The sequence below is a fragment of the Leuciscus leuciscus genome (assembly GCF_965113295.1).
Source record: "Leuciscus leuciscus genome assembly, chromosome: 3".
NCBI classification, from domain to species: Eukaryota; Metazoa; Chordata; class Actinopteri; order Cypriniformes; family Leuciscidae; genus Leuciscus; species Leuciscus leuciscus.
In genome coordinates this window covers 2,675,550-2,702,733 of record NC_138727.1, presented here as the reverse complement: position 1 = coordinate 2,702,733, position 27,184 = coordinate 2,675,550, and the positions used below count along the sequence as shown (strand labels likewise).

General features: G+C 39.2%; 1 protein-coding gene across 2 annotated transcripts; it reads right to left on the bottom strand.

The window, feature by feature from the left end:
* On the bottom strand, nucleotides 1-25,715 carry LOC309494427 (sodium/potassium-transporting ATPase subunit alpha-1). Of its 2 annotated transcripts, none has more exons than XM_082163771.1 (22): nucleotides 10,093-10,294; nucleotides 6,105-6,224; nucleotides 5,950-6,009; nucleotides 5,632-5,835; nucleotides 5,417-5,530; nucleotides 5,200-5,334; nucleotides 5,001-5,118; nucleotides 4,649-4,917; nucleotides 4,211-4,519; nucleotides 3,693-3,827; nucleotides 3,415-3,613; nucleotides 3,158-3,333; nucleotides 2,930-3,066; nucleotides 2,692-2,842; nucleotides 2,187-2,355; nucleotides 1,945-2,099; nucleotides 1,731-1,854; nucleotides 1,457-1,602; nucleotides 1,244-1,374; nucleotides 1,066-1,167; nucleotides 624-715; nucleotides 1-243 (listed from the first exon to the last, which is right to left on the bottom strand). In XM_082163771.1, the coding sequence occupies exons 1-22, from the start codon at nucleotides 10,102-10,104 to the stop codon at nucleotides 215-217; spliced, it is 3,087 nt and encodes a 1,028-aa protein (XP_082019897.1). In that variant the 5' UTR covers nucleotides 10,105-10,294; the 3' UTR covers nucleotides 1-214. The 2 variants fall into 2 exon arrangements, with proteins under 2 accessions (XP_082019897.1, XP_082019898.1); XM_082163772.1 differs by lacking the exons at nucleotides 1-243; nucleotides 624-715; nucleotides 1,066-1,167; ... (17 more) ...; nucleotides 6,105-6,224; nucleotides 10,093-10,294 and adding exons at nucleotides 12,944-13,080; nucleotides 13,263-13,354; nucleotides 13,449-13,550; ... (17 more) ...; nucleotides 25,287-25,400; nucleotides 25,557-25,715.
* Nucleotides 25,716-27,184: the final 1,469 nt, after the last annotated feature.

The window sequence follows — 27,184 nt, the reverse complement described above, 5'->3', positions numbered from 1 at the left end:
TGGGACCTGACTGCAAGTTTATTTTTATATAACACTTTTAAAAACATGTATAAAATTGGTCCGGCTTTGGAAACAAGGCACGCAATGTCTTGATTCACGATCTCAGTGTTTGTATCAAGCATTCCCTATATAAAAACATCCAAATTACGGAGGATAAAATTCCGAGCAGCGAGACAACCATGCAAATAAACTTGTGTGATGCAGACTGAATGCTTTAATAGTAGGTCTCCCTCTCCACCCAACCTATGACAAAGATACAAAATTCAAATTAGTTTAGCAGGACAATTGCATGCATGTAAACTCTAATCTGTATATCCTGTTCTTGTAAATGCACCAACTTCAATTAACTGAACTGAAAAACATTAGTTCTTTACCAAAACCTAGTGACCTAGGCAGCATTTCAAATCAAACACTGGGCTCAATCACATATGTTCTTCACTAAGACAATCCCAGAATGCATTGCAACATGAAAAAGATCCATCCGAGGTGGCAGATGGAGTCAACAGAAATCTTTAAATGATTGAAAATACTAACTAGGTTTTGAAAAACAAGATTTATCTCATTATGCAAATAAAAATGATCTCCGATGTTTTGAGGCATGGTACGATTAAATATTCTCTTACCTCCTGGGCTGCGTCGAATGATAAGTTTTCGGATTTCATCATAAATAAAGATGAGGAGTGAGTAAGGGAAGGCGCAGAACCACCAGTTTGGTCTGAAGAAGAAAACGTACCAAAGTTACAAATCACACCTGTTCTAGACTATAGCTGTTTGATATGCATTCATTTAGCAATACATTTTCTCGATAAACTCTCTCAACAAAATAAATGTTCACCTCAAAATTCATTTAACATTGAGTGTCACCAAACACAAGAGTTTAGTGACTTGCACGGAAAATATTAATTATTAAAATATAAATTAATGCAAACATTTTTTACAAATAAAACCGTAAAGCCACTATGACATAAATGGCTAAATGTGTTGCATAAACTGTCCTGATATAAAACTATTCTTACACTTAATAAAAATATACAACAAATGACCCCAAAATATTGCAAGACTTACTTCAATGGATACATTCTGAGGGCAACGTCCATGCCTGGACAGTAGGACAGGAAAGCAGCCAGAGCCGTTTCTTCAAACAGTCCAAAGATGAGAATCTTATTCCTGCAAAGGAACAAAAGTCACTTTATATCCGTTTTGAGCAAATCAAATTAGGACAAATTATTGGCCGTCTACTTACTTCATTCCTTGCTGGAAGACTGAGTTTCGTCTGGTCTTGCAGATGATCAAATCAGCCCACTGTACTATTACAATACTGGTGAAGAAGGCTGTGTGGCATGTGAACTCCACAATCTTCCTCTGCTCGTACGTCTAAGATGGCCAAGAAAATTAGTTCAGACGGGACTGTGGAAAAACAGAATGATTGGAACATTGTATGATTGAAAACACTCACCCATTGCTGGCCATAACTGTCCTCCAGGTCGTTCATGTATTTGTCGTCCCAATACACTCGAATGCCCAGCAATGACGATGGCAGGAATCCATTTTCAGCCAAGATGACAAAATATGTGAAGAACCCGGCCAGAGCTTGAATCATACCTGTGGAGAAAGCAGAAGCAAGGAGATTCAATCATCCAACTTCTTTACGCAACTGCTTTGCACCAGGGACGCAGAGAAAAGGGATTGCACAAGATGATCGTTTATACTAATAAAATATGAACTCTTACCGATCTGACCGTAGGCTATGCTAATGAGTCTTTCATTTACAAGTTTGTCAGTCTTGGGGTTTCTGGGTTGACGCTTCATGATGTCACTCTCAGCAGCTTCATAGGCCAATGAGATAGCAGGAACCTTGAAGATAAGAGGACAATGGCATTTATGCAAGAACATGATTTGGATGACCAATCAAAGAAATAATTACTAGTCAAGTGTGGTGCTTACCATGTCTGTTCCCAGGTCAATGCAGAGAATGGTGACGGTACCCAAAGGAAGAGGGATGTTGGCAATGATGAAGAAGAGGAAGGGGGTGATCTCAGGGATGTTACTGGTCAGAGTGTAGGCAATGGACTTCTTCAAGTTGTCAAAGATCAGACGGCCTAAAGTGGAAGACACATTTGAGAATTAAGTCTTAAAGTAATCTTTATAATTCCTCAGTCAATTAAGTTTCCAATAACATGTCATACCTTCTTCTACTCCAGTGACAATTGAGGCAAAGTTGTCGTCCAGAAGGATCATGTCAGCAGCCTGTTTGGAAACATCAGATCCAGCAATACCCATAGCCACACCAATGTCAGCCTTCTTCAGAGCAGGAGAATCATTGACACCATCACCGGTTACGGCTACAATGGCACCCTGTGGACAAACACAAATTAATCTTACACCATGCCAACGACACGTCTAAGTTCTTGTCCTAACCAACTACGAATGCAACAAGCCATTTTGTCATTCCTTTGGTTTCTACTGCTGTTGTGTCATGCTGGGTTCCTGCACCAACAGTTAAATCTCACTGATCCAAAATCCTGCTTCTCATAGCTTTATATTAGACTTCAAATATGTTCAGTGTGGGCAGAAGTTACTTGAAGCTGGAAACTGGTCAAGTTGTACTAGCCAGGTCAAGTATTGACCTCTTATCTTATCAAAACAACCTGGTGAAGGTTTGATTAATCTGAGATAGTAATGGCGACTAACCTGTCTCTGGCAGCCTTCAACGATAATCAGCTTCTGCTGAGGAGAAGTTCTGGCAAACACAATTTCTGTGTGGTACTTCAAGATGTCATCTAATTGCTCAGGGGTCAGATCCTTCAGGTCACCACCATGGATAACACAAGCCTTGGCATCCCTTCAAAGAATATTACATGAAATGAAAAACTAAACGCAATAAATATCTAGACAAAAACATTCAAATCAAGGAGGAGGAACCCGTTACCTTGGGTTGACCTCATTAATAGGAATGTTCAAGCGAGCAGCAATGTCTTCAACGGTCTCGTTGCCCTCAGAGATGATACCCACTCCCTTGGCAATGGCCTTTGCTGTGATTGGATGATCACCAGTAACCATGATAACCTAGAAGTGCGATTTTGAATAAAAAAAATCAAGATGTTTCTGGTTGTTTCTTCAAGACGACAAGCAGTTATTCGCAATGGCTATGACGTACCTTGATTCCAGCACTCCTGCACTTTCCCACAGCATCTGGTACAGCAGCACGAGGAGGATCAATCATGGACATAAGGCCAATGAAGCACAGGTTCTCAGTGGGGAAGTTCACCTCTTCTGTATCAAACTGGAAATCCTCAGGAAATTGTTCGTCGGGAAGGTTGAAGTGGCAGAATCCTGTGGAGAATCAACGTTTAAGAAAAGCGTAGAATAGGAATGCATAGTTTAGAAACGGCATTTAAAAAAAAGCTAAATTACCAAGTACTCTTTCTCCAAGGCCACCAAGTTCCAAGTATGCATTTTGGAAGGCGTCCCTCATCTCATCATCAAGTGGCTGCTCTTTTCCTTGGATCAAAATAGAGGTGCACCTGTCCAGGATCCTCTCAGGAGCACCTTTCATTACCAGCAGGTGATTGGTTTCAGTTTTATTGCTATTGATGTTCTTATGGATGGATAGCTAAAAAGGTCCACAGACAGAAAGCGTTAGACATCATAAATGTATCCAAAGACTTGCCCCAAGCAGGAGATGGCTTTACCTGGTATTTGTTGGTAGAGTTGAATGGGATCTCTGCAATCTTGTTGTATTTCTCTCTCATCTCTTTCACCGATCCACAGCAGAGCTCGATACACTTCAGCAGGGCAGATTCGGAGGCGTCACCAGCCACGTCTCTCTGTGAGAGGAAACAGGAAAGCGTGAGAACAAGGAACAGTCTGTCTGTTGCATGTTAAGAAAGACTGCTTTGATGTTCCAGCAAATGCAAGCAATGCAGTTTCATTTGAGGTTACAGTCCAACAAATTAGTCCCATTACAAAACAAGTCAGAATTGGCAGAAATTGGAGGGTGTTTACAGGGAAACACTGTGTTCCAGTCAAAAGCTCAAGGGAGCTCAAGGGGCTAAAACAATCCCTGGAGGCAAACAGCAGATCTAAGCACAAGCAGTCAAACGTGGCTAGCAAATAGTCAACAACTCTCCAATGGCGTCAGTAACATGCAAAACTACTTTGTGAAGATCTGTCAAAAGATTTTACAGTCTGACAAAGTATCAACACAGACCTTAAGAATTGCGATACTTTCTTGCTCAGCAAGGAAGACGGCACGGTTGCACAGACCAGCGACACGTGCGAGGGCAGCCCAAGTAGCAGAGCTCCTGTCAAACGAGGTTCCACTCTGGTTCTCTGTGGTGTCTGCTTCATGAATCTGGTTGTCAAACCACATGTGAGCGACGGTCATTCGGTTCTGGGTCAAAGTTCCAGTCTTGTCAGAGCAGATGGTGGAGGTCGAGCCAAGAGTCTCCACGGCTTCCAGATTCTTAACCAGGCAGTTCTTCTTTGCCATTCGTTTGGCAGTCAGAGTTAAGCACACCTGGAAATAACAAGAAGGTTAAAGAGTTTTAGATAAATAGATAAAGCGGTTTATCTATATTTGATATTACAAATAATCCAAGCTGTTATTGTTCTGCCACTACACAACTGCAATTATTCTGGCACTTACAGTTACAGTAGCCAAGAGACCCTCTGGCACATTAGCAACAATGATACCAATAAGGAAGATGACAGCTTCCAGCCAAGAGTATCCAAGGATCAGAGAGAGGATAAAGAAAGACACGCCCAGGAAGACAGCTACACCAGTGATGATGTGGATGAAGTGCTCGATCTCAATAGAGATGGGAGTGCGACCAACTTCAAGACCAGAAGCAAGAGTGGCGATACGACCCATGACAGTGCGGTCACCAGTGTTAATGACGACCCCTCTGGCAGTACCTACAAGCAAAACAAATTCCAATGAAAATGGCTACTTTTAACAAACACAAATTTGACTTCCAAAAGGCTTAATGTTTTTGTACCTTCAACACAGTTGGTAGAGAAGAATGCAATGTTCCTGGTCTCAAGTGGGTTTTCATTGGAGAAGTCAGGAGTACGACTCTGGGGCTCAGATTCGCCAGTGAGGGAGGAGTTGTCCACCTGGAAAGGACAAGATTGCTTGTAGAGATGGAATGTGCCAATGGAGAAGACATTTCACCATGATTTAAAATGGTACTTCACTTTGCATCCATGAGCAGAAATGATGCGCAGATCAGCAGGAATTCTGTCACCACCTTTGACTTCCACCAGATCTCCAATCACAACTTCTTCAGCATTGATATTACTCTTCTCACCATCACGGATGACCAAGGCTTGCTACGGACAAAGTGGAAATTCACTTAACACCACTAAAGAAAATAAAAAGATCCTGATAATATGAAAGGATTATTGTCAGTACCTGAGGGACAAGGTTCTTGAAAGAGTCCATGATCTTGGAGCTCTTGGCCTCTTGATAGTATGAGAAACATCCAGTGATCATCACAACAGCAGAGAGCACAATACCCAGATACAACTGCACAGGATAATAGAGGAGGCATTAGGGGTACTGCTAGAACAACAATGTAATCTTAAAAGGCATACCCTTAAGAAACACAAACAGGGTTTTCTCCTTACGTTATCATTGGCAGGTTCCTCCTCGGAGGCTGCCAGGATGCCGTAGGCAAGAAAACAAAGGATGGCTCCAATCCACAGGAGAGTTGAGAATCCTCCAAAGAGCTGCTTGCAGAACTTGACCCATTCTGGGGTTGTTGGAGGTGGAGTCAAAGCATTGGGTCCATCACGTTCCAAGATCTCCTTAGCACGAGCGGATGACAATCCCTGGAGAACGAGATAGGTTAGACAATGAAGATCCAGCCTGAGAGCTTTATGCCATTATTACACTTCAAAAACAGTCAATCTTTAATTTCAAATCCAGTACTGAATCAGATTTACCTTGTTTAAATCAGTGCCATATTTCCTATTGAGTTCATCCAGGGACAGTTTGTGGTCATCCTACAACAGTGCAAAAAAAGAACATTTTACCATCTCATCAACGACTACTGTAATAGTTTTGCCAACAAGTGTTTTGAATCACTAAACAGACTTACCAAGTCCACCTCTTTTTTTAGTTCATCCATGTCTTTATCCTTCTCTTTCTTGCCCTTGGGCTTTGACTTTTTGCCCCCCTGCTCAGAGGTGGCCGCCAGCTCATATTGTTCTCGACCTTCCTGTGGTGGAGAAGGCAAAAGCAAACATTAAATCTAACAATAGTATTTTACTTAAAACGGATGCAACTACTATAATCTGTGAAATCAATTCAGAAATCACAAAGTGTGATGCAAGACTGTCATTTTGAACTGATAACATTTATTGATGGGATTGTTTTTTAGGATAGACTTGTAAATGCACAAGAAACTGGTATTATCCAACTTATGCGTGCAAGAGATGCATGTAAAATATTAGCAAGCGGTAACGTAGTGCTGATTTCACAATCCAAATGTGTAGTAATTGACATTTAACTTGAAGGAAAATTAACCAAGTGACCTCTACTAGTGTTAAGCAACAGTTCTTATCACAACGGCATTCTGTGAATACAATAGGTGACTCATTGTCTAGGCAAGCACATGAGCCGTTAAATGAACCACTAAAGTATAAAGCATGTGATTGCTAGTTTGCATTTGAACCAAGTTGATTGTCATTTTCAGTCAGCTCAGTAATCAACAGGCTCTTTGTTTGAAAAACGATGTGTCAATTTACTGAATAAATATGCAATTATACGTTTTTCAGTATACTGAAAAGAGAAAATCCACAGCATGTATGAGCACATAAGGACAGTAAAAGATAGTCTAGTTTCAGAAAATATCTAACCTACAATCTAATCTAATCAAACTTTCTAACTTTGTGGCATCATAGACAGTCCATTAACATGCAACTGACATCTTTGATGACTACGGATCATCTTACTAAGATATTTATCTCAGCATGAAATCTATTTGGTTTTGGTTTTTGGCAGGTCCTGATATAAATCTGCAAGTACATCAGACTGGATATTTTTTGCACATGAAAGCAACAGCTGATGCAAGTGGCCACAAACAAAGAACTCAACACATGTAGTGCTCAACTGAACATGACAGCTTACTTCAGCGCTCTTTCTCGTCTGCTTATGCCTAGTCATCAGGTTCAATATGCATATGCACATGTGAGTGGAAAATGTTAAAAGGTTGAAAGAAAGTGAGCCAGAGGGTGAAAGATTAATCAACCATGGCAGAACCAACTCATAAATGGTCACATTTGTGAGAGAATATTCTATTTGGATGCTACCATGTTAATATTCTTCCAAATATTTCCTACCTTGCACATGAGCCAAAATCGGTTCGCTCATGCATATCAGTCCTATCATACTGGGACTTTGCCCTGTTGCCATTGGAAACAGAGCCACACCTCTAGACCTGTGAATGGGTTAAGTCACGTGTCAGACCCAACACTCTTTGTTTCAGAAGTGACGAATGAACAGAGGAGGGTGAAAAGAAAACATGGTGTACAAACTCCTCCACACCAGTCACAGGTCAATTAGTGCTAAACTACAGCTTTTCATAAGCTCATTTCAGTTTAGGAGCACGGATAGAAAATTAACAAAAAAGTACAGTGAGGTCCAAGAGTTTGCATTTTAATACCCAACCTGACATTAAAGATTATATTTTTTAGCATAAAAAAACAAAAAACTTTAAACTTCAGAATAAATAGAATATTCTCTCACAAATGTGACCATTTATGGTATTATACATTCATGAACAAAACCTGATGATCATGCATGATTTGAGACGTTCCAAAGAGCATCTTTATTTTCAATGAATGAAGAACATCAAAGGGTCACATGGTCAATGACACTCATTTAACTAGTCGCCTAAAAATTATTAACATTTTCAAAATTCTAAAAAGTGACAAATTACAGATTTCCGATGTAGACTGAGAATTTGGGAACCCAATGTAGTTTTAAAATGTCAAGTTAAACACTATGCATTCTGGAAAGTTATTTCTTTCTCCATTCGTGGAGGAAAAGCAACGTTTTAGAATGGAGTTTAACATAGCATGTTGCTATACTCAGAGTACCAAAAAAGGTAAGGGGGCCATGAGACAGCCTGTCGGGGTCGGCAGCCTCTGTCAGATAGGATTGTCAATGACAAAAGGTCTCACTAACACAGAGTGACCGATGAATGGAAAGAATGTTAAACCCTTGGGAGACGGAATGTCAGTCTTAGCTTATATACACACTCAGGAGAGCGACTACACAGCTGTGGTCAACACCTGATGCTGGTCCTAAAACACCGTATACTAACATTTATGTATGAAACAATACTTTACGTTAACTTCAAAGTACTGTACAGTATAGTTTAAATACTATGGATATGAATACGGTTACATGGCATACGTTTTTGGTACTACCATATAATGCCATCTACAGTACTTTAAAAGGTTAAATTAGAACAGTCAGTTCACATTCTTATTTCAATATGACCCACATCACAAAATAGACTAAATGCTGTTATTTCATTTCAGTCTTTTGTACACAAAGACTACAACAACCCTGTGTCTGCAGAGGCGAGACATCTGCCCCATTGCGGTGGGATTTAATGGGGCTGGGGGCGTAGCTCAATGCACCAAACCCAGATGAAACATGCGGATGGCTGTTTGCTCTCCATCACATGAAGCATCCTGGGACTGAATGCATAATTTACATTTACACTGGTGCTCAGAGCCTCACATTAGGGAGTGGTATTCAGCTCTTATGCAATGCCACTGCACACTGGAATCATATTAGGAGTTAATGAACCCCACAGGAAGCAAATCATAAGACTATGTCATAAGAATGTGAAAAGAGAAATGGAAATTTAAGCATGTGAGATATTTTACAGCGATTAATATCCATTCACCTTGATTGCAAGACACACAAAAACGATGCCCCCATTTATTTTAAGTCAAGCATTTGTTGAACCTACTCAGCCTGAGATAAAGATGACAAACAGACGCGATGAGAACTAGCCCACTAACACGAGAAAACTTTTATCATGTCAGCTACACCCTCAAATGTGACATATTTACTTGGCGTTACTGTACGGTCAGAGACAAAACATGAACCACAACACAACGCCATTACATTTGTACTTCAAATAGTTAAACTACGCGTCGCGTTCATTTCGAGGTTTTTAAACTATCTCGCAGTTTTAAATGTAGTAGTTTGACGAAATAGCTCGTGGTAAAGGGGAGTTAACTGTTTATCTTGTGTAGGAGTTGCATGAATAGTCATATTTTATGGTTGAACGATACATTGAGATTTTCAGTATACGGGTCGTTTAAAACGAGCAATACACGTGCAAGTGTTTTCTTGAAATAAAAATGTGGAGTATTTTTTTTAATACACACCTCTTTCACCTGGAACGTTTTAAAGGGATATTTAGACTCTTAAGTGGATGTATGTCAAGATTTTAAAACAATGTATCGACACCGAATATTTAAACTAAGCACGGCGTTCCATGTCGAGGTTTACGCGGTTCAATTGTTACAATGTATCTCGAGGTTTCGTTAGTCAGAAACACGTTGTCGGCCAAGCTAGATGTAAAGTAAAGGTAAAAAGCTGAAGATTTTTCTCAGAGCTGCTAAACGTAAGGGTTACCCTTAGCTGTTCTCTTATTAGTACAGCAATATAAAAGTCACGAGACTGACTTTATCTGCTTCGACAAGCAGGCCATGCAACATCGCGGCCATATAGGAGGAAGTTTGTCTGCTACATTCCTGAAATCTTTGTACTGAACCAAGAAAGTCTTAAAGGGGTGCTTGACTCTCTTTTAAAGCCACATACCTAAAACCTGTTGCTCCATCCGAGAATACAGACTTTATATGGTTTAGACGAACCCTCGCGCACATTTCATTCATTTAAACCAACTAATTTGAATATTCGAACTGCGGAAGTCTCGCGCTCTGGGAAGCCATTTGGAACTCTTTACCAACACATTCGAATTACTTTGAAACAACCTGTTTGAACACGGAAATTCCAAAACAGCCTTTAAACATTAAACGACAAAACACGTTCACACTTACTCCTCGTCCCATTTTGCTTCTTTTGGTTAAAAACGACCACCTGAGTTTCCAAAAGAAAAATCCAAGTTTTCTTTAAAAACAACAAATTAAAAGTCCCCAATCCCGTTTCCTTTTTTTCTGGGCTGTTTTTCCTTGGTCACCGCTGGACTTGTCGTTCAACCCGGACACGCATCCAAGCCGCGTTACAGTCTCTGAACATTCAATGCTTATATATACAGTGGGGTTTTTCACAGTGACGTCTGCCCGGATTGTCATGGTAACGCGGAGGAAAGGGGCGTGGTCTGCAGGGGAGGCTAGATCTGGCCTGGGGGATTGTGTCAGACTTTTACCTCTGAACTTTGATCACGTTGAAAAAATGCTCATGAATCTCTTCTCCATATCAGAGTGAAGACACTCTTTTTGTTTGATCTTATCTTTATGAAATGCGGGTAGTATATAAGTACTTATAAGTACCCTTGACAACTCTTGAAAGTTTCTACCCTGTTAGAAAATCCAGTTTGAGATTATAGCTGTGTTTTACAACATGCTTTCTAACTGGTCATGTTCAGAAAACCAGTTAATCTATGATTTTCCATCTCTTTAATCACTACATGGTTGCATGCAAACCTGGTTTAAAATGTTTTTAAAAGTATTAAACTATTTACTATTAACAGTTAAAAAGTATTAAACTATTTACTATTAAACTATTAACATGGCCTTCTACTTGTGGTATGTGCTTAGAAAAGCGAATGTAATCATGTTCATGGTGTTAAAGGGATAATTCACCCAAAAATGAAAATTCTGTCATCATTTACTCACCCCCAAGTTGTTCCAAACCTGTATGATTTTCTTTCTTCTGCTGAACACAAAAGAAGATATTTTAAAGAAGGTTGGTAATTAAACAGTTGATGGACCCCATTGACATCCATAGTATTTTTTTTTTTCTTTTTTTTTTCATACTATGGAAGTCAATGGTGTCCATCAGTCGTTTAGTTACTGTCATTCTTCAAAATATCATCTTTTGTGTTCAGCAGAAGAAAGAAAGTCATACAGGTTTGGAACAACTTGAGGGAGAGTAAATGATGACAGAATTTAAATTTTTGGGTGAACTATCCCTTTAATCAGTCTAAAAATCACAACTTGCTTGGTTTTTCATTGTCTTATAACCTACACACTAGTGCAATTTTGTTTGAAAAATACATTTAGCAAATTAAAAAGCTTGTGTTCACTGTAAATAATGTGAATGTTGTTATTTATATGGGTTAATATAGTATTAAGATACCATACACTAATTTGAGCTCAATTTGTCAGGCTATTTTTGATCTTATTTCATGGTCATTATGTATGTTTTTCAGGATTATCTTCATTAGAGGGATTATGCTCATTAAACACATGTATAGTGTGTGTTGATGATGGAAATTGACCGGTTGAAATGGTGCCCGTTGGAGACTGCATCTTCAAAGTAGGGGAGCTAAAAATATCTTGAATTTTATTTACAAGCTGTGGGCTCTAGCCTATAAATGTGTTGTCATGGAAACTATCATGTCACCCCCTAATTTTAGACTAGAAGAACGCCCTCTAGTGACAGTAGTGGATTCTGATGCGCCTGATCACGTGATGTGCCTTTGTTTCTTTTCTGAAATGTCAATAAAGCATATTTTAAATACTTGTTGCTTAGTTAACTTTTGCTTTTTAGATATATTGGTATTGAGCATTAATGTGTTGAAACTGAGCATTTGAGAGGAGTTTTAAAATGTGTCAGATTGAGATAAATCACTAGTAAGCCCAATGATGTCATCATCACAAGTGTTTTTAATCATGATGGAATATTGCATCAGTTTCTATTGTTCTTAAATTAAACTGATTACATTTAATAGAGACTGCCACTACTGTTGGTGTTTTTACAACTGAAGAAGACACACAGTAGTTTAATTAATCAATAAAGTGATTAAAGCAATTTTCCTATCAGTAATGTGATTTTTCTGGTTTTGCATTTTATGTCTCTGTAAGGTTTATTATTTGATTGTTGGCTTCAGTGATTTGTACACTCTTAAAAATAAATGTTCTTTATTGGCATCGTTGGTTCCATGAAGAACCTTTAACATCCAGGAACCACTAACGTTTCTTTAAAGTGGAAAAAAGGTCCTTTAGTTTATTAAAATGTTTTTTTATGCTTAACTCTTAAAAATAAAGGTTCCATAAAGTGCAGTGATCCATAGAACAATACATTTTGGTTCCACAAAGAACCTTTCTGCGATCAGTTCTAAAAAGAACCTTTTTTTTTCTAAGTGTGAAGAGCATTTAAAAAAATCTAAAGAACCTTTTTCAAAATAAAGAACTTTTTATGGAATGGAAAGATTCCATGGATGTTAATGGTTCTTCATGACTACGGAATTCCCAAAGGGACATGGTGATAAAAAAAATGAAAAAAAAGATGGGAAGAAAAATAATAAGTCAATGCTTTTGCGTTCTATCTTTGCGAGTGAAAGCAAAGTTTCTCGGCAGCGCACAAACGTTTTTTTGCGAGGGAACACAAAGTTTCTCGGGGGAACGCAAAATGGTTTGCGAGAGAACACAAAAGCATTGACAAATATTTTAGGGGCTCCATAAGAATTTTTTTTTTAAGAGAACTGTTGACTGAAAGGTTCTTTGGTGAACCAAAACCAGTTCTTCTACTGTGAAAAAAAACACCTTTTGGAACCTTTATTTTTAAGAGTAGAGACACAATGCTCACAGTCAATACTCTTAGGTTACCGAGAACTATAAAAAGAAAATGAGTGGGTGAAATCATGCTATCTTGCTCATATAAATCATCACTTTATCTGCATCTTTTCAGATTCATAGAGCACATTGAAGACACAAACAAACTCAATCTAAGTTCACAGGTTTATTGATTGAAAATGACCAGATTTTGTATCATTTTGAAAATATCAAAACGAATGTCTTCTTGCATGTGTTTGCGACATAAAGTCTTCTTGTTTCAGTAGTATGTTTCTTTTTCCACCCAGCCTGAAACAAAACAGCACAGATATTAGAGCCAGTTCATTCTTAATCTCTCAAAGCACTGAAAAACAACAAAACGCTGTTAGGAAAGTTATCAGAAGTCCCATTCAAACTCCAGCGTTAACAGATACTTTAGCTTTAAAATGAAAGCAAACATAGTTGATATCAATGTCGAAGTCTGTTATTACCTCCTGGGCTCCGCCTAAGGATATATCTTCTAGCTTCATCATATACGAAGATGAGCAGCGAGTATGGGAAGGCACAGAACCACCAACATGGTCTAAATCATAAGAACAATGTTAGGTGGTTAATGGTTTTCCAAAGTCTGCTATATGTTATAAAAAATAAAGATTCCAATTTGAAAAGAAACCTACTTGAGAGGATACATTCTCAAAGCAACGTCCATGCCTGGGCAGTAGGACAGGAACGCTGCCAGAGCAGTTTCTTCAAACAGTCCAAAGATAAGGATTTTGTTTCTATGAAAGAAAAGTGGTGAACATTATGGCATGGCCTTTTAAAATAACACATATTACACACGTTTATGTCTGGACCCTTTGTTTACATACCTCATTCCCTGCTGTACAATGGAATTCCTTCTGGTTTTACAGATGATTAGATCTGCCCACTGCACAATCACAATACTGGCAAAGAATGCCGTATGGCACGTGAACTCCACGATCTTTCTGCGCTCATACGTCTAGGAATATGAACAGATGAGCAATATTAACATGATTGATAATTCACATTTGCAGACATCCCACCACGCATATTGATATATTGCAAATTATATACAAGATCCCTGAAATCGAGCATGAGAGAGAGAAGCCCAGTTTCCATCTAGTTTTACCAAGACAGCAACATAGTGTCTGCCCAGATCCGGGCCACATCTGGTACATGTGGATTCCATGTGTACCAGATGTGGGCCGGATATGGGCGAAACTATGTTGCGATCTGGGTAAGGTGCGTTTTTGGTGATCCAATCACAATTGGTCAGCCAAGAAATATTACCATTTTCACCTGGTATTATCGGAAATTAGTTTTTGCTTGGTGGGATGTCTGCGTTTTTTGTTTAATACAAGTTTTTGATTTATAGAGCTGTGACACCTACCCATTGCTGGCCATAGCTGTCTTCCAGGTCGTTGAGATACTTATCATCCCAGTTGACTCGAATTCCTATTAAATCGGAGGGCAGGAATCCGTTCTCGGCAAGAATTACAAAGTAGGCAAAGAACCCTGCGACTGCTTGCATCATACCTAAAAATATGTATGATGACATTAAAATTTAAGTTAGGAGGGTCTGACAATAGATTAAAATAATTGTGTATAACCTGCAATTTATAGGCAAATTTGCATATTTTTTGTTGTTGTATGTATTTATGTAATACTTTGCATTTATTTTTTGAAATTGTAGTGCATTCTATTTTTATTAAGTTATTTAGATATTCTTTAAAAAAAACAGTAGGTGGCGCTGTTCATAATTAGCAATTACGAAGTTTCGTTGACAGTTTTAAGGTGCTAAAAATATAGCCACCCTTCCTGGTTGTGCTTCATGAAGCCGTGGTTTACAGTGAATTTAGAACAGCTAAGCTTGCTCCGCGTCATGCCTAACAATGCCATAAATTCACTGTAAACCACTGCTTCTAGGGGCTTATTGCTTTAGGGTATGTTCACACGTGTAGTTTGGTTCGCTTGGTTTGTTTGGTCCGGACCAAAAAAACATTTAGTCCTGGTCTGCCTAGCATTCACATTGGCATTTTAACGTTGAACCTAAAGATACCGAAACTAAAGGCATAGGGATGTCGTATATTTCGAGACGGAACTTACCAAACATCCAAAACTATGCTGTGTGCTGGGCTAAATGTGCTCGTTGTATGTGCGTAGCCTTCAATTGATGGTATTCTGACCACCTGAGAAGAGCTTATAAAATGTGTAAAGGCATCAAAACAGCGGCAGGAATCCCTCCGTCACACACACAAATGAAGATCTGCTGCGATGAGACGCGGTTCTAATGCCTGTACTGAACTGTGATGGGAATAACGAATATGACGAGAAAAAAACAGGTATGCTTGAGCATTCTGTCCTTGTTAGGGTCCTTGTGACATTTGGTCCGTGTTGCGTACATATTTCAGTCGAACCGCACCAGAGTTCGATTGGAAGTGGAGCGAGACCCATCTTTTCAGCGGTCTCGGTCCTCTTGTTTGGTGCGCATCATGGTTCGTTCACACTTATTCAAATGAACAGAACTAACACAGCAATCGCACCAGGGTTCGTTTTAATCGAACCAAACATGCAAAGTGTGAACACACCCTTAATAAGTAACAAAGACTGCTGCAATGCATTAGTTCCATTAAAGGTGTGTTTTGCTTATTGGTGATATTTTGTATGTTGAGCATCCATGCTAATTCATTTAAGTGCTATGGTTAGAGTAAAATAGTTAACACTGTTTAAGAACAATACAGTTCTTGTTTAAAACCAGGTCAATGAATGAACATAGAGCTAACAGGTATAAATATCTGTTTAGAATAACCATGCTCTTACCGATTTGACCGTAGGCCATACTGATTAGCCTCTCATTCACCAGTTTATCTGTTTGAGCGTTTCTGGGTTGTCTCTTCATGATGTCACTTTCAGCAGTTTCGTAGGCCAATGAGATAGCAGGAACCTGTGGAAACATTGAAAAACAAATCAAATGCAATGCAAGTGCAATGACAATTACAAGGTTTCATTCTATGCATCCATGCATTGCCAGGATAAGGCCACATTTCCTAGTTGGGATGCTATTCATTGGCATCACCATACGATTATCTGAGAAAAAGCTGGGGAAGATCTGTAAGTTGGTTTCTTTTAAAGATGGTGGAAACCATGATCCAATGAATCAGAAGAAATAGAATAACATGGTTCTAAGTTATTAGCACAAATGTGTGTCAAACATTGAGCTGTTGGTTAAGTTAACTTAAGTCTCTTTGATCAACTGAGCTCACAATGCTTTTGAGAAACGCTGCCCAGATTGTTTATAGAGATGAACAGGAAAATAACGATCAATGATGCAAAGATAATTCAATTCTGCTGTAAAGTAGCTCTAGACAATAGCATCATTGTTCAGCAGAAGTCGGTTCAGTGTTGATTCAGTTCAGTTCAATATCTGTAAAGTTCATCAATTAAAAAATGTGTTCAATTCAGCTGTAAAGCAGCTCTGCAGAAAACATTGATGTCATCATCCAGCTCAGGTCAACTCTCATCCAAATGATCAATCAGTTTACCAAATACGTTTTACCATATGGCTCTAAGGCTGCTAACCCAAAGAAGAAGAGGAAAACTAATCTATACAACAGTTGTATATGCACCTTCAATGCTTGACACCCCTGATTCTCATACTGGACAATATTGTACACACAAAAAAAGTGTCCTTTCACCTACCATGTCTGTTCCCAGGTCAATGCAGAGAATGGTGACTGTGCCCAAAGGTAGAGGAATATTAGCAATGATGAACAAGAGGAAAGGTGAGATTTCAGGGATGTTACTGGTCAGGGTGTAGGCAATGGACTTCTTCAAGTTGTCAAAGATCAAACGTCCTAAAATTGAAGACACATTTGAGAAATAAGTCTTGAAAAAACCTTAAAGGTGCCCTAGAATGTGAAATTGAATTTATCTTGGCATAGTTAAATAACAAGAGTTCAGTACATGGACATGACATACAGTGAGTCTCAAACACCATAGTTTTCTCTTTCTTATTTAAATCTCGTTTTTGAAAAACACCCCTGAAAAACAGGCGAATCTCCACATAACACCAACTGTGACGCAACAGTTGGGATCATTAATATGTACGCCTCCAAAAATTTGCATATGCTAGCCCATGTTCAAGGCCAGGCGAAACTGCACAGCCGAATCATCAGAAGTTCTGCAGGTGAAGAAACAAGCAGGAGGAGGATCATAGGGAAAATGGCAGATCTATCTATAATCTATCTATATATAATCGGATACCGCTACAGTTTAATTCGAAGTTGTTAGTTGCTCTGCCCATTTCACCGCGGACTTTTTTTCTAACCTGGAACAATATCAAGCAGCCAGGCTTCTCTCGGCGTCTCATACTGACGAAGGGGGCAATTTCAACTAACGTTATATTCCCGCAAGCGGTAAGTAGTGATTTAGGGCTGGGAATCGATTAAAAAAATTAACTAATTAATTGCACAATTTCTGTAATTAATTGCAATTAATTGCGCTTCCCCCAAGCTTGTAATCATCAATATTTAAACTTAGAATCACCTAATTAAACAACACAGGAAAAAAAGGGAACAGAAAATAGCCCTATATTAAAATATTAAACATCAATATATCAATATATTATTCTTTTTCAATAATCAATCAACATAATCAATTTAACAGATTATTATTATTATTTTATTAATTATTAAAACAAAATATAGTCCTACAAAGCTATTATTACCAGAGCATGTGATCAGAGCAGGTCATTTTACCATTGTTGCCCAGCATGGCTATACCAGCTCAGCAAACAGAAGTCAACAGAGAAATTTCACGTTACTTGAGTGGACTTTACTTTTCCAGTGCTTAGTACATGATTGAAGCCTTTGGGCCGTTAACGACAGAGCCGCCGACACACACACACACACACACACACACACACATACGGAACGGAGAGCTCGCCACTGCTGGGCCATTAACGACAGAGCGAGCCGACACACACACACACACACACACGCACGCACGCGCGCGCGCGCGGAGCACAGAGCGCGCCGACCGACCGACACACACACACACCACACACACACACACACACACACACACACTCACGCGCGCGTGCGCGCGGAGCACAGAGCGCGACGCACATACCGAGCGGAAAAGACTCGCTCATGAAAGCTGTCCGAGAATGAAACCTGACCGCCGAACATGGAGGGGCGGGACGGCATATTTCGGCCTTTTTAATAGCAGACACAACAGGAAATCATTAAAACGAGGCAAAAAAAAAAAGTGCTGCGTCAATTGCGTTATTTTTTTTTAACGCGTTAAACATTTCAAATTAATCGCAAAGATTAACGCGTTAATTCCCCCAGCCCTAGATTTTACTAACGGTAATTTACACTGTGTTATTTAGATCCAGCGCGATATTGTTTTTTTACTCGAGAGACATTGTGGCTTGCAAACGAGCGAACGAAGCATGGCAGTTGCTCAGTGTTTGGATGTACAAATGAACACAAACATATATTTTTTAGCTCCTTCATCCGAGCCTCTGGAGAACCAGTGGGTTATGTGAATTTCTGATGTGTAATTGTTCAAATTCAGACAGATAATCTTTCTCTCAAAGTCGTTCAACATTGTTAATGCATCAGTAAATCGCGTTGCAGTGATAAGATCTTCATTCACGCAATCAACAGACTGTCATCTGCTCAATGCTCACTGCAACCTTTTATGTGACGGGAATAGATCTAAATACTTAAAAAACTTCTCACGATTTATTAATCCCGATAGCTGTAATAGTAAAAACGTATAAAAGCTGTAAAAGTAAAAGTTTTCCTGATAGCTCTACATTTAATGCCAGATATTTCATATGCAAGCATGTCAGCCAATCACAGCAGAGGGCGTTTACACTGAAGTCTCACAGCAGACACGCCCCTTCAAACTGAGTGTTCAAATCAAAGGATAAAATCAGGCTAGGAAATATGCCTTTTATTTCTAAATTATAAAAAATTTTGATCTAAAAAACATACTAACATTATAAGGGGTAAGGGCACACTAGGAAACATTATAAAATAATAAAATAATCCATTCTAGGGCACCTTTAATAATTCCTCAGTCAATTAAGTTTCCAATAACATGTCATACCTTCTTCTACTCCAGTGACAATTGAGGCAAAGTTGTCGTCCAGAAGGATCATGTCAGCAGCCTGTTTGGAAACATCAGATCCAGCAATACCCATAGCCACACCAATATCAGCCTTCTTCAGAGCAGGAGAATCATTGACGCCATCACCGGTTACGGCTACAATGGCACCCTGATAAGAGCAAAAAATCCATTTAAATGGTCCCTGCTGGGTAAAATCATCTAGCATCAACTAGGATTGGATAGGTAACTCTCTGACGGTACCTGTCGCTGAAAACCTTCCACAATGATCAGCTTTTGTTGAGGAGAAGTTCTGGCGAACACAATTTCTGTATGATGTTTCAGGATATCATCCAACTCGTCTTCACTCATATTCTTCAGTTCTCCACCATGGACCACACAGGCCTTAGCATCTCTAGAGGGGCACTTTGTATTAGCAGACATCTAGAGCAAATGCAAAACGTGTTGTCCATAAAGTTTTTGTTTGAGATGGCGAGTTTACCTTGGATTAACCTCTCCAACAGGGATATTCAAACGAGCAGCAATGTCTTCCACAGTCTCGTTGCCTTCTGAGATGATACCAACACCCTTTGCAATAGCTTTAGCTGTAATTGGATGGTCACCAGTAACCATGATAACCTGTAATAGAAGATTCTGAATTAGCATTTGATTAACTGAATGTCACTGCAACAAGAGCGCAAAGGTGCAACATATCCAAACTGTGGATCTTGAATCAAGAACAACATCTTGATTCAAGACCCTTTACAATAGCCTTAGCTGTAATTGGATGGTCACAAGTAACCTGCGATAGAAGATATAATGCTTGATCATCTGATTAATTTACTTTAATACAGGTACAATATAATCAAGCCATCAGTCTTGAATCAAGGTGAAGCAACACCTTGATTCCAGCACTCCTGCACTTGCCCACAGCATCTGGTACAGCAGCACGAGGAGGATCGATCATGGATATAAGGCCAACAAAACACAGGTTCTCAGTGGGGAAGTTCACTTCATCAGCATCAAATGCAAAACCCTCAGGAAACTGGTCATCAGGGAGGCAAAAGTGGCAGAAACCTTTGAGAAAGAACACAATCACTAGTGTGCATAGTCATAGTTTTTTATGGCACATGGGTCTTCATAAGGTGGCTTTACCCAGCACTCTTTCTCCAAGACCTCCGAGTTCTACATAAGCATTTTGGAATGAATCTCTCATTTCATCATCCAAAGCTTGCTCTTTTCCTTGAATCAAAATGGAGGAGCATCGATCCAGGATTCTCTCAGGCGCTCCCTTCATTACCATCAGGTGCTTAGACTCTGAGGAATTGGTATTCTTGTGGATTGAGAGCTGGAAAAAAGCAGATTAGGTGTTGTTAGGGCGACCAGCCAAATCTGCAAATCTCCAAAGAATACATCAACAAAAATACCTGGTATTTGTTGGTGGAGTTGAAAGGGATTTCACTAATCTTTGTGTACTTCTCTCTCATTTCAGTGACTGAACCACAGCACAGCTCAATACACTTCAACAAGGCAGACTCAGAGGCATCACCAGCAGTTTCTCGCTGCAAAATATTGATTAAGTTATTTTACTAATAGAGTCTTTACAAACATATATTTACTGATGGACCTCTAAAAGTCACTCTAATGGTAAAACATCTAGATATTTCCCTAAATATCCTAAAGTTAGAAATATTGAGAAACTCAAGCACACCTTAAGAATTGGGAGATGGCTCTGATCAGCAAGGAAGACGGCACGGTTGCACAAGCCAGCAACACGTGCAAGAGCAGACCAAGTAGCAGAGCTCTTGTCAAATGAGGTTCCACTCTGGTTCTCTGTTGTGTCTGCTTCATGAATCTGGTTGTCAAACCACATGTGAGCGACGGTCATTCGATTCTGGGTCAAAGTTCCAGTCTTGTCAGAGCAGATGGTGGAGGTCGAGCCAAGAGTCTCCACGGCTTCCAGATTCTTAACCAGGCAGTTCTTCTTTGCCATTCGTTTGGCGGTCAGAGTTAGACACACCTATATAAAGTTACAAATTCAGCAATCATTTTTGGCTCAAGTGTTCTAGAAAAGAATATGAAAAGTAGATACAGTTGACTTAACAAGAAGCATAACGAAAGAAGCACCCTGACTTACAGTTACAGTGGCAAGGAGACCTTCAGGTACATTAGCGACAATGATTCCAATAAGGAAGATGACAGCTTCCAACCAACCATATCCAAGAATCAGAGAAAGAATGAAGAAGGACACGCCCAGGAAGACAGCTACACCAGTGATAATGTGGATGAAGTGCTCGATCTCTTTAGCAATAGGTGTTTTTCCACCATCCAGGCTGGAGGCAAGAGTGGCAATACGACCCATGACAGTGCGGTCACCGGTGTTGATGACAATCCCTCTGGCAGTACCTATTGAATATTGTAACTTTTAATTACATAATTAGGGGTTCAAGCACATCGGCTGAAACCCAATTGTATTGTTAGAATTTCCAAGGATCAGTATTCCCCCATAAAATCGATCGGGCAGACCAAACCATAAGTTGTAGAGACTTGAAATTTTGAGGGATAGTAGTACTTACCCCATCTACAACGTCATCAAAGCTTGCCCCAATCAGCCTGATCAAAAGTACGGAATGGCTCATTACTCCTAAACCTTTTGTCTCAGGCTCAAGTGTCTTATATCGTTGTAATCCTTGATCCTCGAATCCAAATTCGATTGACACCATGGTGAAATTTTCGGGTATTTTGGATTTTTAGAAAAACCTACTTTTGCGAAGTAGTCCTAGGTTTTACGCCCAATCGGAACCAAACCAGTGCATAAAGATTCTCTGGAGTCTGATTGTAAATAATTACAAAGAATATTGAAATTTCGCTTCACGTCCATGGCTACTTTTACTAAAACGGCTATCCCTCTTGAACGGAATGAGATAATTTCACCAATCTTGGTACACCGATGTATGGGCTCAATCTGTGGTCATGTGAGAAAGGACGCAGCGACTGGCCACTTTGTGGCACTACAAAATAAAAAAAACCCACAAAAATGACAATAGCTACACAACTGTCAGTACAATTGAAAACTGGCATGCGGTGTCTTTGTCCAAGGTTCTGCAGTTGTCTACAAGGACATTCGCATATCTCAAAAACATGGCCACCAATGACCAATGATGTTTGAGCATCTGTCAGACAAGGTTAATGTTTTGTCCTTGTCTGTTAATGTTTTGGTTCCGATCGGAACGAAACTCGCTGGGCCTGTTTGACATGTGAAAGAAATCGTCCATCAGAGGGGGGCGCCTCTGGATTGTATATCATGCCATTTTCACACAGGCCCACGGCATTTATACCACATGGTAGAACAACTTTCCCTCAAGAACAACCACTGTCAATCGAATTGTCCGTTAAATATTGGAGATTATTTCAAAAACCAACTTTCGCAAACTAGTCCTAGGTTTTTGGCTCAACCTCGATAACTGTTAAAAAGCTTTAAAAACATATATTTCCAGTAAATTCCCTGTTTTGGCTTTAAATGGTATTTTCCATCTATGAAAAATAAAACATAATACCTTTATACACATGTGCTTAAAGGTCTTAAAGCGCTTGAACCCCCTTAATTGCTGCTTGCAGCTACTGTATATATTTCTGTCATTGTTTTTGTTATCCAACAAACTTTAACTGTCTTATCATTGTACCTTCAACGCAGTTGGTAGAGAAGAATGCAATGTTTCTGGTTTCCAGGGGATTTTCATTGGAGAAGTCAGGAGCACGAGTCTGGGGTTCAGATTCACCAGTGAGTGAAGAGTTGTCCACCTGCACAGAAGGAAGGAAGATTTCCATGAATATCCATGTTGGTCCAGGCTTGTTTATGCTGGTTAGTACTGGTTTGGTGTTGGTCTAGCTCAGGGGTGTCCAATGCTGTTTTACCTCACCCACCAGGAGCAGGTTTGGACACCCCTGGTCTAGCTGGTAGACCAGCATAGACAACCTGTTCACCAACAAAACCTTGGTTGACTTGCATAGTAACTAGGGATGCACAATATATCAGCCACCGATATATAATATCGTTATCGGCCCAATGAGAAAATTTGGCTGATATATCAAAGCCGATAAACAATGGATTATTTCCTTTAGCTGAGATACTTCAGATCCGCACTGTTCGCCATGATGGTTTAATTGAAATTGCTTGAAATATGATTGGAATCACTTCAAAGAAGGAAAATACAGTTCTGTGCATCGCAAGTCTGTCATATAGGCTACATAAAATTATAATAAGAACATTATAATTGTGTGCTTGGGACATGGCTTTTAATGGTAAGACTTCAGGCTCTAAAAAACTATATAACAATTTGGATTTAGATTTATCGGCCAATATAATGATTATCGGCTTTCAAATATAAATAATTATCGGAAATCGGTATCGGACAAAATGTTTATATCCGTGCATCCCTACTAGCAACCAGTTAGACAAAAAAAAAAAATCATGGTTACGCTACTTAAGAAGTCTGGTTGCTGGCGACCAGCATTCTGGCGTCTAGCATTCAAAACACAACATATCTATGCCAGTCTTTTCAACAGTATAGGAGTATGATACCTTTGCCATTCTAATGAGCTTTAGGTCTTACCTTGCATCCATGTGCAGAGATGATACGAAGATCAGCTGGGATTCGGTCTCCACCTTTGACCTCCACAAGATCTCCAGCGACGACCTCCTCAGCATTGATGTTCTTTTTCTCTCCATCACGCACAACCAGGGCTTGCTACAAAACCAGAATGTATTAAAACGACTAGTTTTTTTGTGAGAGCTAAAACGTCTATCAGAATAATATTTGAATTTCAGTACCTGAGGAACAAGGTTCTTAAAAGATTCCATGATCTTAGAGCTCTTGGCTTCTTGGTAGTATGAGAAGCATCCCGTGATTATGACAACACCAGCAAGCACAATCCCCAGGTAAAGCTGCAAAAATTATTATACTTATTATTCTACAAAGAATTGATGTTTGTTGACATTAACTATTTATGCATAATTAAGAGAAGACCATTTTTGCTCCATAGTACATTGTCATTTGCGGGTTCGTCTTCGGAGGCAGCCTGGATTCCATATGCCAAGAAACAAAGGATCGCACCAATCCACAGCAGCGTTGAAAACCCACCAAAGAGCTGTTTGCAGAACTTGATCCATTCTGGAGTCGTAGGAGGTGGGGTCAGTGCATTCGGCCCATCCCGAGCTAAGATCTCCTTTGCACGGGAAGAAGACAAGCCCTGCCAAAAATGATTTTTAAAAAACAAATCAATGAGTTGTCGCAGGGTAAGCAAACTCAAAACAGAAGCTGTGGATTTATTTTAAAAATATATATTTTTAAAAATAAATATGAGACTCCAGGTAGATATTGTGTAATAACTGAAAGGGGCATGCTGTCCTTGAGGCGTTGGAGTGAAGTGAAGGTCAAGGTAGGGCAGAGGGTTTAGTCCAGGTAGGGGCGGAGAGCTAACAGTCGGACACCACCCACTGCCCTATGTCCGGGTTTGCTTAGGATAGCTCAGATAATATTATGCACATAGGTTTCAGATCCATAGGTACATAAGTTGCAAGTGCTTGAATTAGAAGTTTTCCATTACAATTTATAATCTTCTGTTTCCAATACATATGATCTACTGTTTCCAATACATAACAATCTACTGTTTTGCCTTGAACATGTCTTCTGTGATCTGGTTAACATCTTACAGACGTCATATATATATATATATGAAGAGTTCAGATGCAAAAGCCTCTAAGTGCCATCTGAAATTTTCTTCTAGAATGATCATTTTTATCAAGCTCGTATATTTAAGTTCAATCATTTCACTTAAATGGCAATGCAAATGACCTATTAATTGTCATTTACGTGGAATTACTTAACTTAAATATACAAGCTTTATAAAAATGATCATTCTAGAAGAAAATTCAGATGGCACTTAGAGGCTTTTGCATCTGAACTCTTCATATATATATATATATATATATATATATATATATAAAGTTTGACTAAAATGGCTTTGATTTGACAGAAAAGAGCTTAATATTACATAATTTCAATGATTTTTTTATTCAGGTTACTAGCTGTTCTTTTTAAAGGTAGAAGATAACAATAATAATTTATGCTCATCTAATCAGATACAAAATGCATATGAATTATTTTAGATGCAATAAGTTTTCCCAAAAGTGTCACTAAACTCACCCTGGTCAGGTCAGTGCCGTATTTGCGGTGAAGCTCGTCCAGCGTCAACTTGTGGTCGTCCTATGGAAATTAAAAGAGCCTTGAAATCTCAGTTCCCCACATTATGATTAAATGGAGTGTTAAAAGTATGTTAATGCAATATGTATTTTCTAAATGCACTTATATACACACCAGATCCACTTCTTTTTTAAGATCGTCCATGTCCTTCTGCTTTTTTTTCCCCTTTTTTGGCATTTTGGCTCCATCCTCTGAAGTTGCCGCCAATTTGTACTTGTCATTCCCCGTCTATCAAGAATAACAATATACTTTGCATAAGCAATAAACACATTGCTGATTTGAAAAAAAGCAGAGCATGAGATAAAATAAAATAAAAAACACAACAAATGGAGCAACAAGAGCAGGAAAGCAAACTGGCAGTATAATAAAAAATGGTCAACTCACGCCAAGCCCCATTTTCCTCGTTTATTCCAAATCAAAATCTAAAGCTTATGGATTTCAGATGTCGTCGTTCTCCTGATAGCCTCTCCGGAGACAAAAAGCTCCTGTGTGTCCTAGCCAGGTTCACGAAATTTATACCCCGCCAACTCACCTGTTTCAAGGGAGGAGTTTTGAGGAGATTAGGGAGGAGTTTGGCTGCTGTCATCGGGCTTTAACATTTATTCAACCTTCATCCAAACAGGTAGGTCATGTCATTGACACCAAGATGAGGAACTATAATAATCTTATTACTAGACCTTGTGGTAGTTTACACAACAATTTACTAGTATTTAAAAAACCTTCCCTGTGCACTGATTTGTCTTCAACATGAATCATTTATTTGGCACCAGCTTATTTTTATGACCTTTGGCCACTTCTCCATATCAAAGGTAAGTGATGAATGACTGAGTAAACTGTGTCCGTCGGCATTCAACACCCAGTAATAAATCTGATAGATCAAACTACGTTTGCACACGGCCACAAGCGTATCTCAAGAATTCTGAATGTGAGTTTTGCATAGGCTTTGTCCGTGTTTTGTAAACGGCTCGCAATCTTTTCTCTGTCAACAGTGGATTAAGTTTAGTCCATATTTATGCTTTTCAACAGCTTAGCACCACTTATATGTCGGTGAGCATGGTTTGCACATTTCCTTTTGAGTTTGCATCCATTTGTTTGGTAAATAGTCCAGGAAAACCAGGAGCAGCTGGAGCCTTGTTAATGACAGCATGCTTTAGGAAGAAGGGGATGAAGTGTGCAGATATTCAAGGTGAAAACAGGGTTGTGGGAAAGTCAACAGTGACGATCAGCCTTTCAGACAGTCGCAGAAATCCATTTTAGTGGTTACATTTTAATATTTCTTTTCCTTATAGGTCTGGCACTCATTAACTTGATTGGATCATAAAATGGGGCTTTAAAATAGATACCTAACCTGTTTTAAAGAAGCAGTCCAGTCTCTGAAAGGAAACATTATAAACTAAAGTAGGCGGTCTGTGACTTAGCAGAGCTGAATAATCGAGAATATACAATATTAACTAGTGCACTAGTCTTTGAAAACAGCAATGCCTGGTCAGGTAACAGCTAATAATATACCTGTAAACAGCGAAAACTATTATTTAGCGATCCGGTTCCAGTGCTTCATCCCATGATTGGTGTGTCTGACACAGGGATTATTGACTAAAAGAAAGGATGATGTGTTGAAGTGGCTGATTCTGTGAAGGGGGAAGGGCTCGTACTGTATCTCTCTGGCACACGTGATTACAGCAGCCGCTCTATGGTCACAAATGCAAACGAACCTCGTTGCTCAAAGGCCATCTAATGCTATAGTGTCTGGCCCATACAAAAAATATAATAAATTAATTACTTTACAAATGAAAGGTGCTTCATGTTATTTGATTATTATGGAATTCGAGAGATGCAAACCAGAATGTTTAATATAATATAATATAATATAATATAATATAATATAATATAATATAATATAATATAATATAATATAATACAATTCTCGGCCAAAAAAATAATAATAAAAAAACACATCATGGCCATTATTTCAGGATGACAAAGCTGTCAATTTCCATCAACAGGTGGAGGTG